This window comes from Pan troglodytes, chromosome 13, assembly GCF_028858775.2.
Source record: "Pan troglodytes isolate AG18354 chromosome 13, NHGRI_mPanTro3-v2.0_pri, whole genome shotgun sequence".
NCBI classification, from domain to species: Eukaryota; Metazoa; Chordata; class Mammalia; order Primates; family Hominidae; genus Pan; species Pan troglodytes.
The window spans coordinates 61,260,907-61,275,589 of NC_072411.2; the positions used below are offsets into that span (position 1 = coordinate 61,260,907).

The window sequence follows — 14,683 nt, forward strand, 5'->3', positions numbered from 1 at the left end:
TGAGACTCAGTCTCAAAAGAAAAAAAAAAAAGTGCCAAGAGGTGCTGACCTGGCCTCATGCCCGTTGTTGGCTTAATATCTTTCCGGCAGAATCTTAAAGGTAGAAAGCACCTCTCTTTGTGTCTGAGAGCCATTATTTCTGAGCTAATCCTTGAGGTTGTAGTGGTGACTTCCGGTCTGAAGCCATGGCGTGAAGCTGAGTCACCTCTAGGTCAACTGAACGTCATAGAGAAGGTTCCTCAGCCCTTCACATTCTGAGTTCAGAACACCATGCTGAGGCACAGTCATGAGACATGGGAGAGGAACACCCAGCAGACATTTCTAGAAGAAAAGGGTTATTCTGTCTCCTAAGCCTTTCCTATCTAATTTTTAATATCTATTAATTTCTAGAATTTGAAAGTGTTTTTAGAGATTTTTACTTAATACAGTCAAGTAATACCTCAGTTACTCAGAAGACTGAATTAATTTTTTCCATTTTCCCTTGGAAATGGAAATATGATTTTCAGATCAATAAACTTCACTTTAAATTTTTCCAAATAAGACATCAGTTTAGGTCAGAGGTCAGCAAACTTTTTTTGTAAAGGGCCAGACAGTAAATGTTTTAGGCTTTGCAGACTGTGTGGCCTCTGTCACAACTCCCCAGTTCTGATGTGAGGGCACAGATAGCACAGAGTGAATGAACACAGCTGTGTCCCAATAAAACTTTATTTGTAAACATAGGTGGCTGGCCAGACTTAGTATCCAAGCTATAGTTTGCCAACCCCTGGTTTAGATAGATATGCAGGCCATTTGCATAGGTCACAATTCTTTGCAGCTCTGCGATTAGACAGAATTAAAAGATTATAGGGGAAAAACTAGATTATGACCATTTTAATCCTTTTTACTGTTAGGCAGCTGTATTTGATATGTTGTAGATTTTTTTCCTTCTCATTTTTTAAAATAGTAACAAATAAATAGGCAATATAGCATGACCCAGCAGGGTTCCTGGCTTGGAATCAGCTTGAAATTGAGTTGAGAGTGTGTATTGTTGTGGCTTTGAAGTGCTTTTAATATGGATTGGTAGGCAATTATGTCAGAAATAGGAAGCCATTTTCAACAGGCTTCATACCTGCTGTGCAATGGGACTGACTGAGCAAATGGATTTTTTTAGCTTTGAAAATGATGTGTGGTGCTGTTCTGATTTTTAAAGCCCATGTTTTAGTTCCTCTTAGAAGAAAAATTATTATTCTGCAGCAAGCTCTCTAGGTTTATCTACAAGATGCTACTTGTCCTAGGAATAGGATCAGTTTTTCATCTGATTTCTATTACACTTAGCATTCAAATAGATTTGAGATCATTCTTGAAATAATTTTCAAAAATACATACCAGAAGGTAATCTGATTCATTAAGTTTGGTAATTATCAATCTAGCAGTTTACAGACACCTTATTGTAAAACCAGCTTCTTTCTCACTGTGTAACCACAGGATGCGGGTGCATGTGAGGACAGTGAAGCCCTCATGTGCCAGCCCAGTTAGTGAACTAGCTCCCACCTTGACACTTGTTTGGATGCTTTCAATGTTCTGTCATGGGTTTGCAGGGGGGAGTAAACTCTCCACAGTGTTCCGGGTGTGGGAGTTATTCATTTTAGAACCTCTGAAAAAGGACAAATGTTTGTGATTTTTGAATCCTAGAAAGGGAAAATGAAAGAGGCAGCCCAGAGGTACCAGTATGCCTTAAGAAAGTTTCCTCGAGAAGGATTCGGAGAGGACATGAGACCCTTCAATGAATTAAGGGTTTCCCTCTATCTCAATTTGTCGCGATGCCGAAGAAAAACAAATGTAAGCTGTGCCCCTTTATTCCAACCCAGTCTTCCAGCAACAGAGCCCTTCTTCAGCGGTGAAGGCCAGCCCTTCTCCAGACCAGATCCTGGGCCCTCCTGTCCAATTTGCTTGCACATTTACATGAACCTGGCATGTGGGAAACAGCTCCTATCCGTGACTATCGTTTGGTCACGGGTGCTACGCTCCTCGTATGATGTTGAAGGAATGCACTTGGGTTTCATTTCCTTGGCCTCAGTAATGAGAAGCAAATGCAGTCTGCTCCTCTGCAGCTTCCCAACACTGTTGCTGCCGGCACTGCCGTCCCCGGATTCAGGAGAGTCCAACCCAAGCCTATTGTGGTGGGCCTGCCTTCTGTGTTAGGTTTGCTCAGAGGGTCTGCCAGTAACTAATTTGTAACTGGTCGTGGGGAACTCATAGTCGATTTGTAACTAATAGATCTGTTTCAGTAGTACTTCCTACCTTTTTTTAACTGTGTCCTCCTGCCCCAGTCTGTTGAGCTGCCTGCTTCTGTGCCCTGCTGCCGGAATAGATGCAGTGTCTGCGCTCCTCTCTGAGGCTGCCCCTCCACCGGGCTGTGAGGTTCCACCATCTGGCCTTCTTGGGGCACTGTTACTACCACTGTTTTCATAGTGGATTCTTCTCCTAATGATATTAATCAACCATCATTATCTCCTCACTTTAAAACAAGATAGAAAACGGAACTTTCCCTTCCTCCTTCTCTGGCTGTGCCTCAGAGCGCTGCTACCCTTTAGAACAAAACTAGACGGGCTTCCCACAATCGTGTGTCCAGGCTGCTTCTGACTCCTGTATTTCTTGTCGACACCAGGACTTTGGCATGGCAGAGGAATTTGCTTCCAAGGCTCTCGAATTGAAGCCCAAGTCCTATGAAGCCTTTTATGCCAGAGCAAGAGCGAAGAGAAATAGCAGGTACCGTCTGTGGTTATCTTTGTGTCTAGAGCTTTTTTTCTTGTGGGATCAAACCTGCCTGTTGAATTTGGGGAGATTTTGCTGCAGAAGTGTTGCTCAGGTGCCTCATCCTTTTTAGTACTGAATTAGTATTACTACCTGCTTCCAAGAGGCGTAGTAGTGGACATTATCAGTGATGAGTAAACTTCTATTTTCTCCTGACGTCTCAATAATTATTCCTTCCCACCCCTCCCCCCATGTGAAACTTACTGCAACATGAACTTCCTACCTAGTTTAGTCCATATTTCAAGGAAACTGCCAACTAGGGACATTAGGAAGTTCAGAGGTGGGGAAGAGTGATATAAGCCTGTTGACTGAGAGGTGGGCACAGTGTTACCACGGGATGGTAACAATATTAAAAAGATTCTGGCGCCCACTGATTCATGCTTCTCCCTATTCCCAGCCCAGTGGTCTTTATGGAGAGCAGGGCTCTAGAGTCACACCCATCTAGGTTAGAATTCAGCACTGCCACTTAGCTGAGTTACTCTGGGCTGGTTAAGTGGGTCCTGGCCACCACCGTAAGTGTTCAAAACTCACTTGCTCTTTCCTTTGAGCACAGCTCTTTTATGAACAGTTACACTCTGAGCATGTTCGTGTGTGGTTTGTAATGTTACCTTACATTTTCCTACAAAGGCAATTCGTGGCAGCTCTGGCTGACCTGCAAGAGGCTGTGAAACTCTGTCCCACCAATCAGGAAATCAAGAGGCTTCTGGCCCGCGTAGAAGAGGAGTGCAAACAACTCCAGAGGAGTCAACAGCAAAAACAGCAGGGCCCGCTACCAGCCCCACCCAACGACTCCGAGAACGAAGAGGACACCCCAACCCCTGGCTTAAGTGACCACTTTCACTCTGAGGAGACTGAAGAGGAAGAAACTTCTCCCCAGGAAGAATCTGTTTCCCCAACTCCCAGGTCCCAGCCATCCTCATCTGTCCCTTCCTCATACATCCGAAACCTTCAAGAAGGGTTACAGTCCAAAGGAAGGCCAGTATCGCCACAGAGCAGGGCAGGAATCGGCAAGTCCCTGAGAGAGCCTGTGGCCCAGCCAGGGCTGGTCCTGCAGCCCTCCAAGCAGGCCCAGATCGTGAAAACCAGCCAGCACCTGGGCTCTGGCCAGTCGGCAGTGAGAAATGGCAGTATGAAAGTTCAGATCTCTTCTCAGAACCCTCCTCCAAGTCCCATGCCAGGGAGAATCGCTGCCGCTCCTGCTGGGAGCAGAACCCAGCATTTAGAGGGAACAGGTACTTTCACTACAAGAGCTGGTTGTGGCCACTTTGGGGATCGGCTGGGCCCCAGCCAGAATGTCCGCCTGCAGTGCGGTGAGAATGGCCCTGCACACCCTTTACCAAGTAAGACGAAAACCACAGAGAGGCTTCTGTCTCATTCCTCCGTGGCTGTGGACGCAGCCCCTCCAAACCAAGGTGGGCTGGCGACCTGCAGCGACCTGCGACACCCAGCTTCCCTCACCAGCTCAGGCTCTTCTGGTTCTCCATCCAGCAGCATAAAGATGTCAAGTTCAACCAGTAGTTTGACTTCGAGCAGCAGTTTTTCAGATGGCTTCAAGGTCCAAGGACCAGATACTCGAATTAAAGACAAGGTTGTAACCCACGTTCAGAGCGGTACAGCTGAGCACAGACCCCGCAACACGCCGTTCATGGGCATCATGGATAAGACTGCGAGGTTCCAACAGCAGAGCAATCCTCCAAGCCGCACCTGGCACTGTCCGGCGCCAGAGGGGCTGCTGACAAACACGTCTTCTGCAGCTGGCCTGCAGTCTGCTAACACTGAGAAGCCCTCTCTCATGCAAGTGGGAGGATATAATCACCAAGCCAAAACCTGTTCTGTTTCTACCCTGAGTGCAAGTGTCCACAATGGGGCACAAGTGAAGGAGCTAGAAGAAAGCAAGTGCCAAATTCCAGTTCACTCTCAAGAGAACAGGATAACTAAGACTGTTTCTCATCTGTACCAGGAAAGTATCTCCAAACAGCAGCCTCATATTAGTAATGAAGCCCACAGGAGCCACCTCACTGCAGCCAAACCAAAGCGATCATTTATAGAGTCAAATGTGTGAACCTTAAGAAAGCCCCATTTGTGGAATTTGGAAACGTGTGTTGACTCCTGGTGGTAAATTAAATAGTTTTTTTCATCATAAAAATTATTTTTTAGCCATTTTTTTTCTTTGGGGTGGATCTGATGCCATTGATATATCTAAAATGTGGGATAAAACTTCTTTAATAGCTAGAAATCACCATAAATAAGAATGCTAAACAGAATTGAAAATTATATCAACTTAAAATTTTAAGACAGCCCAGAAGACATTAATGACTCTCACTTATGAAATTGTTAGGCTTTTGCCACTTTCCTCCTTGCCTTTGCTATATGGTAGAATCACAGAACTTACTTAGAGAATAAATATGTCTATTGTTCAAGAGTGACAGGTTTAACTCATGACCAAGTGATGTACATCCAAGTGATGTATTCTGGAAACGATGGAATTTTACAGTTACAGTTCCATTGAGTCAAATCCCATTTTATATATACATAAAAATTAAGTTCTGAGTGAGTTCTAGCTAAATATAAGTGTGACTGTAAATGCAGCCATTTTTTTTAAGCAGAATATGAGAACACCTAAGTATTCCCTTCATAGCAGTTCCTATAAAGGGATTAAACACTTATTTCTGTGTTCTGGTTCTTATTCATATATTTTTATAGCACCTTTTTTTGGAACCTATATTTGTGCTTGAAGGTGTTTTTGATATTTGGAAACAGTATAAGCCATTTGGAGTCATGATTGGTGGTCAAGTGGATTCAAGCTAAAATACTAAGACCAGCATTCTTAGTGGCGCTTATAAATTAGCTCTCACCTGGTTTCCAAACTGCTTTTAACAATGGTAGTGCTCCGGGAACAATCCTTCCAAGCTCCTCTAAGGACAATATTTAATTCAGATACTAAAGGTAAGACTGGTTGTTACTTTTGTTTTGTTGTACAATTAGTACTTTATAGTCACATGTTGTATATATTAAATAGCCCAGTTTTATTCAGACTTGTAAATAGAACTATTTCAATGTAGTTAATCTAAAAACAAAAAAGAAAACCCCAGTCATGATTTGCATGTTCTCTGTAAGCTTCATCGATGCTGGTTATTGCACTGAATGATATATTATTATGGCATGTTAACAGTATACCAGTAACAGCACTTTATCTCATTTATATGAACACCTTTGAGGTGCTACTTAAGTCCAAGCTCTGATGTATTATTCATTTGTAAAGATAAGGTACAGGAATGAACCTTGGTTTAAAGGTATTTTTATATGAAAATGGTGTGTTATTGGAAGATGTTAAAATGCTAATTTGAGAGAAGTAGGAGTGTATCTGTTTTATATGTTGGGATGTGAAATTTATTTTCTAAAATTGAGGAGAAGGAAGTTATATATTTGTAGAATGTTTTAAAGTGAATTGTTGTAATGAAGTTCCTGTGAACATCATTATGGTTTTGTACAAATAGGAACCTCTGATGTCATTCTTCAACGTTTGTTCCTGTGTGTACAATTGTACTTTGTATGAACAGCTTTATCATTTTTATAGGCTTTCCATGAGTTTTGCTGTAACTACTATGGCTTATTTATTTTCTTTAATATTTGTGAAAGTCTTACTCCTTTGTTAGTTTTGTTTCTGCACAACTACTGTACTTTTCCATATGGAATAAAGACTATTAATAGAATGTGTTTTGCACTAAATGAGTCAATGGATAAGTAGAGAACAGCCTGATGACAGCTATCTCTGTTGCTTTTAATCTTTGTTACCCTAGAGGGAATAGTGAAAAGCATATTTTATATTAACACTACAAAATGCATATTTAATTTCGTTTTATAATTTCAGAATAAGGGTGACAGCTGCTAGAAATTCCACAATACTCAAGGGCCAAATTTAGTCTTTTTGCCTCAAATAGAAAGAAAGCATGCAGGAAAGCAATATATACTTCCTATCTATCTGTTTCAAGACATCTTGGTGTCTGTTTTTACTGGCAACGGGACATCTTTACTACTGTAATTCTCAAACACTTTGGCAATACACTGAACACTGTTATGACAGTTTGTTCTTTAACACATTTGTATTATCTTTCAGTTAAAAGTATGTTTGTCTTTATGCCTACATATTTCAAAGTAATATGAGAGAGAACATTAAACTGTGTTGTATTGTGATAAAATTCTTGGAATCTTAAACATCATAATACCTCAGGTTATTTGGTCACTGCTCTTGCTAGCAAGGCTAAGTAGTTTCAGTCCTTTAGAGCTTTATATTTAATGGAAGGTTAAAAACAAAAACGGGATGGGAAGGAACGTATCGCCTAATACATAATTCTTGTCATTAGATGATTTTTCCTGTAAAGGAGCTAATAAGAATATTCTCATAATTTATTGTTCATTATGATTTTGATATATACTTAGTAAAGATAAGTAAGGTACTTGGCCCAGCCAGGAAGAGGTGATACATCCTTAGAAAGCTAATGGTCAGTCCTGACAGGACTGGGTGGTGGGCAGGTGTTGCTGCTCCACATTGCCCTGAACTAACAAACAGTGGGGTCTGGAGCGCCCAGCATGGGGGCTGTTTCGTGTCCCCTCTTACTGATGGTTTTGGTTTGCTTGTGTGGAAGACAGTTGTTTGGCTTTGGTTTATGTTTTATACAAGAAGAGATGTGTCAATTAGGTAAATTACTGGCATCTTAGTTTTCAGCAGTTTTGTTTTACAAGAAACTAGCCTGGTAAAGTATAAGAATGCAAAATACTGGCTGGGCGTGGTGGCTCACGCCTGTAATCCCAGCACTTTGGGAGGCCAAGGCGGGTGGATCACGAGGTCAGGAGATAGATAGAGACCATCCTGGCCAACATGGTGAAACCCCGTCTCTACTGAAAATAAAAAATTAGCTGGGCATGGTGGTGTACACTTGTAGTCCCAGCTACTCAGGAGGCTGAGGCAGGAGAATCACTTGAACCTGGGAGGCAGAGGTTGCAGTGAGCCGAGATTGCACCACTGCACTCCAGCGCAAGTCTCAAAAAAAAAAAAAAAAAAAGAAAAGCAAAATACCTTAACACTTCTTCAAAAAAATGCCTTTTTGGCCAGGCGTGGTGGCTCACGCCTGTAATCCCAGCACTTTGGGAGGCCAAGGTGGGCAGATCACGAGGTCAGGAGATCGAGACCCTCCTGGCTAACACACGGTGAAACCCACCCCGTCTCTACTAAAAATACAAAAAATTAGCTGGGTGTGGTGGCGGGCACCTGCAGTCCCAGCTACTCGGGAGGCTGAGGCAGGAGAATGGCGTGAACCTGGGAGGCGGAGCTTGCAGTGAGCCCAGATCACGCCACTACACTCCAGCCTGGGTGACAGAGCGAGACTCCGTCTCAAAAAAAAAAAAAAAAAAAAAAAAGCCTTTTTGCATTTTCTAGCAATGACTTTGAATGATTTCATTTTTATTTAAAAAACAGCTAACCTCCATCGGAAAATGTCTATCAATCAAAACAGAGACAGTTGGACCAATGGTAAGTTCTTTTAAGTTTAAAAAGTGTTCTGTTGAAATTATTAGCATACTTTATTTAAAGAATACAACAGAAAAACGGCCGGGCCTGGTGGCTCACGCCTGTAATCCCAGCATCTTGGGAGGGCAAGGCAGGTGGATCATGAGCTCAGGAGTTTGAGCCAGCCTAACCGACATGGTGAAACCCTCTCTCTACTAAAAATTAAAAAAGTAGCTGGGTGTGGTGGCACGCACCTGTAATCACAGCTACCTGGGAGTGAGGCAGGAGAATTGACTGAACCCAGGAGGCAGAGGCTGCAGTGAGCCAAGATCGTGCCATTGCACTCCAGCCCGGGTGACAGAGCGAGACCCTACAAGAAAAGAATACAACAGAAAAACACCTAGAACATGCTTCTAGCCTTTCTAATCCTCAATAGTAAGAATGTGAGAAGCACGTCATATTAATAAAAAAGTTTTCTGGAACCACTGATTATGAATCCTAGTTATGTCGTAAAGGTTAACAAAGTTTAGCAATACATTAAGTTAAAAAGGTTTACAAAGAAAGAATTATTATAAAGAAATGTTTGGAGATTTCCATGTTAGCAAGGCTTGCTGCCTTTCTGTGAACATGCAGCATATTAGCTATGAGTTCATAAAATGCGTAGTCAGCCTTTTCCTATATTTACATTGCTTTTCCCTTTTTATTTCCAAGTTTCAACGTTCCTGAACAGTTCTTCAGCAACTGGAGGTAATAGTGCAAAGAAGGGTGCAGTCCCAGAGGCTCAGCCTGCGCTGACAATGCAGTTCTAACAAGCTTCCCGCGGATGGCTTCCATTCTAGTAACAACTTTGGACAGGCAAGAAGTTAGCACCACCTTTACTTCCTGAACCTGAAGTTTTTTTCTGGAGTGAACATATCAGGCTATTGTGTAAAAATGCCTTTGTATAGTTACTCCAGCTTAGAATTATATGTGAGAACATTTAATAATTCTTCATTCTGAAGGGAGGCTAGAGTTTGTCACGTTATATATTTCAGCAAAGTCAACTTGACTTACTCAGAATTTATTTCATCTAACTTGTACCTAAGTTTGGAAAATAAGAAAAAAATCATTATCCTGCAAATTTAAAATCCAAAAAAATTGCTTCAACATCTGAAGTGATTTTTCTCAATTTAATCATAAACAATCTACAACCATTTTGCTACAAATTCTCTTTAAAAGGCCTCCAAAGAGTTATTGAATGAATGGCTATTACCTAGAATGTAAACATCTGTTATTCTAGAGTAGTCCAACCTTTAGTTATAAAGAGAGATGACCTACATCTAACAAGAATAAATGTGGGCACTGTTGGGAATGATTGATAGTAAGAGGAATTTAAAAAACTTAGGACACTGCAATTTAAAGTATAACTTTATTTCTATATAGCTGAAGATTCTTTTCACTAGTACAAAAAGGCTTTTATAGTAAGTCCATGTGTTTTTAAAGAATGAAAATTGACAATTTTTATAGGTAACTAAATTTAAGAAGTTTACCTTTTTCCTGTTTTGCTTTTAATAATGTCTGATTAGTATTTACCTATAAATCATTCAAATGAGATCACTGAAAATATAAATAATACAATATCAACAATTTTACTTTTGGTGTGTCTCCAGCCATCTATTGATGGCCATTTTCAGAGTCCTATTTGGTGTAAGTACCGCTGAAGGAAGAACAAGATTTGTCATGGGACTTGTACGTTTCTTTTTGCTGATCCAATTTTCCATTGCTTCCTTTTCATATGAATAGCCATCTAAAAAAAAAAATCACACAAATTACATGATGTAGGAAAGGGAAATGAGGATTTCTAAAATGAAGTGAATGTAAAAACTCCTTGCAGAGGCCTTTATTGTGACTTAAGGGTTATTCCTGTCTTGCTTGTACCAGCACCCCCAAAAATCTCTCTGCCACAACACCTGAAATGCATTGATTGGATGGAGATGTATGAAGCAAAAATTGCCCAGAAGAGTAACATTATAAACACTTTGAACAGTACCACTGAGACCGGGACCCTGTCAAATTCAGACACAGTGGAAGAGAAGAAAGGAACAGAGCTGGGTAGAGTGGGAGTGAGGATAAACTGCCCATCAGAGCTGTTGAAAAGAGCCTTATGATTCAGCCAAACTTTCCAACACCTTGAAAAGTCAGGAAAACAGGTACCCAGAGATGACAGAATTTACTCCCCTAAGGATTTGACAGTGAAGGGACTTAGGTTTTTTTGTTTGTTTGTTTGTTTTGAGACCAAGTCTCACACTGTTGCCCAGGCTGGAGTACACTGGCGAGATCTTGGCTCACTGCAAGCTCCACCTCCCAAGTAGCTGGGATCACAGGCACCTGGTACCACATCCAGCTAATGTTTTGTATTTTTAGTAGAGTTTCACTATGTTGGCCAGTCTGGTCTGGAACTCCTGACCTCAGGTGATCCACCCACCTTGGCCTCCCGAAGTGCTGGGATTACAGGCATGAGCCACCATGCCCGGCCACTAAGGTTTTTTTAAAACCATATTCTTGCAAAATTATTTGCCTTTATACATGTAAAGATTGGACTTTTGCTTCACTACTTTCATTTTTATACTTGTAGCTCTTTCTCAAGCTGAAAATCTTGGTTCCTGATTTCATTTACTCATTTAATCTACAGTACATATCACTGTTTCAAAATAATGCCAGTATATTTACTAACATAAAACTGAAAGAAATTTTAAGATTACTTTATGGTTCTTTCTGTCATCAAGGTAGATTCACTACAGTGGTCCCAAAATACTGTGTCTGAAAACAACACTTACTTGGTTTCAAAGTTAAAACTATAGGCTGGTCGTGGTGGCTTTCACCTGTGATCCCAGCACTCTGGGAGGCCAAGGCGGGTGGATCCACTTGAGGTCAGGTGTTTGTTTGAGACCAGCCTGGCCAACATGGCAAAACCCTACCTCTACTAAAAATACACAAATTAGCTGGGCATGGTGGCAGGTGCCTGTAATTCCAGCTACTCAGGAGGCTGAGGCAGGAGAATCACTTGAGCCCGGGAGACAGAGGTTGCAGTGAGCTGAGATCGCACCACTGCACTCCAGCCTGGGTGACAGAGCAAGACTCCATCTCAAAAAAAAAAAAAAGTTACAACTATAAAACAAGGTACCTTCAGAGGGGTCTAATCTAACCCTGTCCAATCCTTGTTACCCACCCTTCCCATATAAGTAACCATGTGTAATCCATTTTCAAATATGTATATGTGCACACAGTACATATACATTCTACATAAAAGCTAGCATACTAGCAACACTATTTTGCACCTTGGTGTGTTTATTTTCCCCACAGTACTCCACTGTAAGGATGTAAGATGTAAGGACATCTGGGTGGTTTCCAATCTTTGCCTTTTACAAATAGTGCTGTACCAAGGAAACCCCAAGAAAACCATACACACACAAAATACAAATAGTGCTGCAATGAATCTTTGCCTTTTACAAATAGTGCTGTACCAAGGAAACCCCAAGAAAACCATACACACACAAAATACAAATAGTGCTACAATGAAGTCTTATGCATGTGTCACTTTTGGGGAGATTTCAGAAGTAGGATTGCTAAAGCAGCATATATAATCTCGCTAGATAGTGCCAACTTCCTTCCATAGGAATTCTACGTTTTTCATTCCTGCTAGCAATGTTTATGAGAATGCCTTTTTCCCCTACAGCCTAACCAACAGTATATGTTGTCAAACTCCTGGATTTTTGCCAGTCTCTAGGTAAGCAATGGTACAATATATCAGCTGGAGAATCTTTTGTTCATATGTTTGAGCCATTTGCTTTTCTTTTTCCTGTGAGCTATTCATATTTTTTGCCCATTTTTCTACTAGGTTGTCCTTAAGATTTCATATATATGGAATATCAACACTTCATCAATTTCTCCCTTGATTCCCAGAGAGCGAAGTTTTCCCAATTCTATCAAGGAATTTACTTACATTGTCTTTAGGACTTTAAGTCTTTGAAGAGATGGGGTCCTGCTGGTCTCAAGCTCCTGGGCTCAAGTGACCCTCCTTACATCAGCTTCCGGAATAGCTGGGACTCCAGGTACAAGCTGCTGCGCTCTGCAGGTTTCCCTTTTTATGTCTGGGTTTCTGATTCATTTGGAATTTAAATGTACACTATGCAAGATGGATCCAATTTTATCCTTTTCCACAGGGTGATCTTATTGTCAAAATACCACTTGTTAGAAGTAATTTTTACCACTGATTTTAAATGCTATCTTTATCAATCACTAAATTTCCAAATGCACATGGATCGATTTCTGGATTTTAAACTTTTCCATTGTTCTATTCCTGGGCCAACACTACACATTCACTTATGGAGGTTCTCGACATGTAACATCTCATAGGACTAGCAACCTTCCTCATTGTTTTTTTCTAGGTTACTTTTGCTGTTCTTGTTTATTAGGTTCCACGTGAAGAATCACCTTGTGTATCTCTCGGTAAAAAGTTTTATCAGGATCATGTCAACCCTATGAAATGGAGAAAGCTGATATCCCGCAGCCACTGAGTCTTCCTACCCCTCAGCATGCTCCACCTGCCATTATACTTTCACAGGGATGTTTTTGTTTTTATGTAGGGTTGAAAGTTTTACCTATTTCTTAAGTTTGGGGTTTTGGTGTGTGTGGTTTTTTTCTAAGATAGGGTCTCACTCTGTCACCCAGGCTAGAGTCCAGTGACATGACGGTAGCTCACTGCAGCCTCGACCTCCCAGGCTCAAGCAATCCTCTCACCTCATCCTCCCAAGTAGCTGGGACTACAGGCATACACCACAACACCTGGCTAATTTTTTAAAATTTTTTGTAGAGAAGGGGGTCTCATTATGTTGCCCAGGCTGGTCTAGAACACCTTGGCTTCCCAAAGTGCTGGGTTTACAGACATGGATTACACTGCACCCAGCCAAGTTTAGGTCTCATTTGTTCTAGTTTTTGTTACTGTAACTTAACTATTCAGTTATAACTTTTAAGTGCTTTGGTTCACTGAATCTTACTTAACTTGCTACTTTACGAAATTCACATTGTTTATAGATTTTCTATTCTTTTGGGCTTTCTACATATACAGTTATATAGAAAGGGTTTTTCCCTTTCAAGTTTTTTTTGGGGGGGGGGGGGCAAGGGGTGGCTAATATTTCTAAAACAATAGCTGAGAGAGAGCATCCTTTATATCCCTGACTGTAATGGGAATGCTTCCACTGGCTTCTGTGCCAAGGTATATGTACTTTTTATCATATAAGAAAGTCGGCTAGGCTCAGTGGCTCATGCCTATAATCTCAGCACTTGGGAGGCCAAGGCAAGTGGATCACTTGAGCCCTGGAGTTTAAGACCAGCCTGGGCGACATGGTGAAACCCCAGATCTGGATTGTTTTGGTTGTTTCACCTCTGTGTTACTTTTGCCTACTTACAAATTAGTACCAGCTGTGTAGCTCCCCCACCTTGGGGGCCTGAGTTCTGGCCCTGAGAGACTGAGGTTCTGAGAAACTAAACTTCTGTTTCCTCCGTCCTAGAGAAGGAAACATGCTTTCTGCAGAAACTGTTACCTGTGACTGCCTTTTGCTCTTTTTGAGATATATTTCACACCATAAAATGCACCCATTTTTGGTTCTTGGTATATTTCAGAGTTGTGTATCACTCCATCAATCCCATACCCATTAGCAGTCACTGCCCCCGCAGCCTGTGGCCGCCTCTAACTGACTTTGTCTCTATGGATTTGCCTGTTTTGGGCATTTCATATAATGGGAATCATACACTATGCAGCCTTTGGTATAGGGCTTCTTGCACTTACTTACCATAATTTTTCCAAGGTCCATCCTCTACATATTTGTGCATTTTTATGGCTCGATATTCTCTTGTAAGGCTATACAACATTTCATGCATTCACTTGTTGATGGACATCTGGGTTGTTTCCACCTTTGGGCTACTAATAATGCTGCTATGCCTGTACAACTTTTTGTATGATTATGTGTTTTCAATCCTCCTGCCTATAGACTTAGGAGTGGAATTGTAATAACTTTCTGAAGAGCTTCCAGACTGTTTTCAACAGCAACCACACATGAAGGTTCCATTTTCTGCACATCCTTGCCAACACGTATTTTCCTACTTTTTGATTCTAGCCATCTTAACAGGTATGACATGGTTTTGTTTGGCATTAATGACACTGACCGTCTTTTGAAGTGCTTATTGCCAAATAGCATATCATTAGACCATTCCAGGGCACCATTACCTATATTAACTTCTTTAATCTGCACAACAACCTTATGATGTAAGATATTGTTAGCATTCCTATTTTACAAATGAGGAAACTGAGGCATGGCCTGAATAACTTTCCAGGGTCACACAGGT

General features: G+C 41.3%; 2 protein-coding genes across 41 annotated transcripts in view; one reads left to right on the plus strand and one right to left on the minus strand.

The window, feature by feature from the left end:
- TANC1 (tetratricopeptide repeat, ankyrin repeat and coiled-coil containing 1) overlaps nucleotides 1–8,303 on the plus strand; it is a 267,732-nt gene extending 259,429 nt beyond the window's left edge. For 22 of the 23 annotated variants that reach the window (XM_063791238.1, XM_063791241.1, XM_063791251.1 and 19 more), the window contains 3 exons: nucleotides 1,672–1,818; nucleotides 2,648–2,748; nucleotides 3,421–6,506. In XM_063791238.1, coding sequence (XP_063647308.1) covers nucleotides 1,672–1,818; nucleotides 2,648–2,748; nucleotides 3,421–4,855 — 1,683 coding nt within the window. In that variant the 3' untranslated portion in view covers nucleotides 4,856–6,506. Of the gene's footprint in view, nucleotides 1–1,671; nucleotides 1,819–2,647; nucleotides 2,749–3,420; nucleotides 6,507–8,269 lie in introns of those variants that run through there. The other variant, XR_010150111.1, reaches the window with a different exon arrangement.
- Nucleotides 8,304–9,693: 1,390 nt separating this feature from the next.
- The window catches only part of WDSUB1 (WD repeat, sterile alpha motif and U-box domain containing 1), a 51,096-nt gene continuing 46,106 nt past the window's right edge, over nucleotides 9,694–14,683 (minus strand). For all 18 annotated transcript variants that reach the window (XM_016949884.3, XM_054679898.2, XM_016949883.4 and 15 more), the window contains one exon: nucleotides 9,694–10,085. In XM_016949884.3, coding sequence (XP_016805373.1) covers nucleotides 9,928–10,085 — 158 coding nt within the window. In that variant the 3' untranslated portion in view covers nucleotides 9,694–9,927. The remainder of the gene's footprint in view (nucleotides 10,086–14,683) is intronic.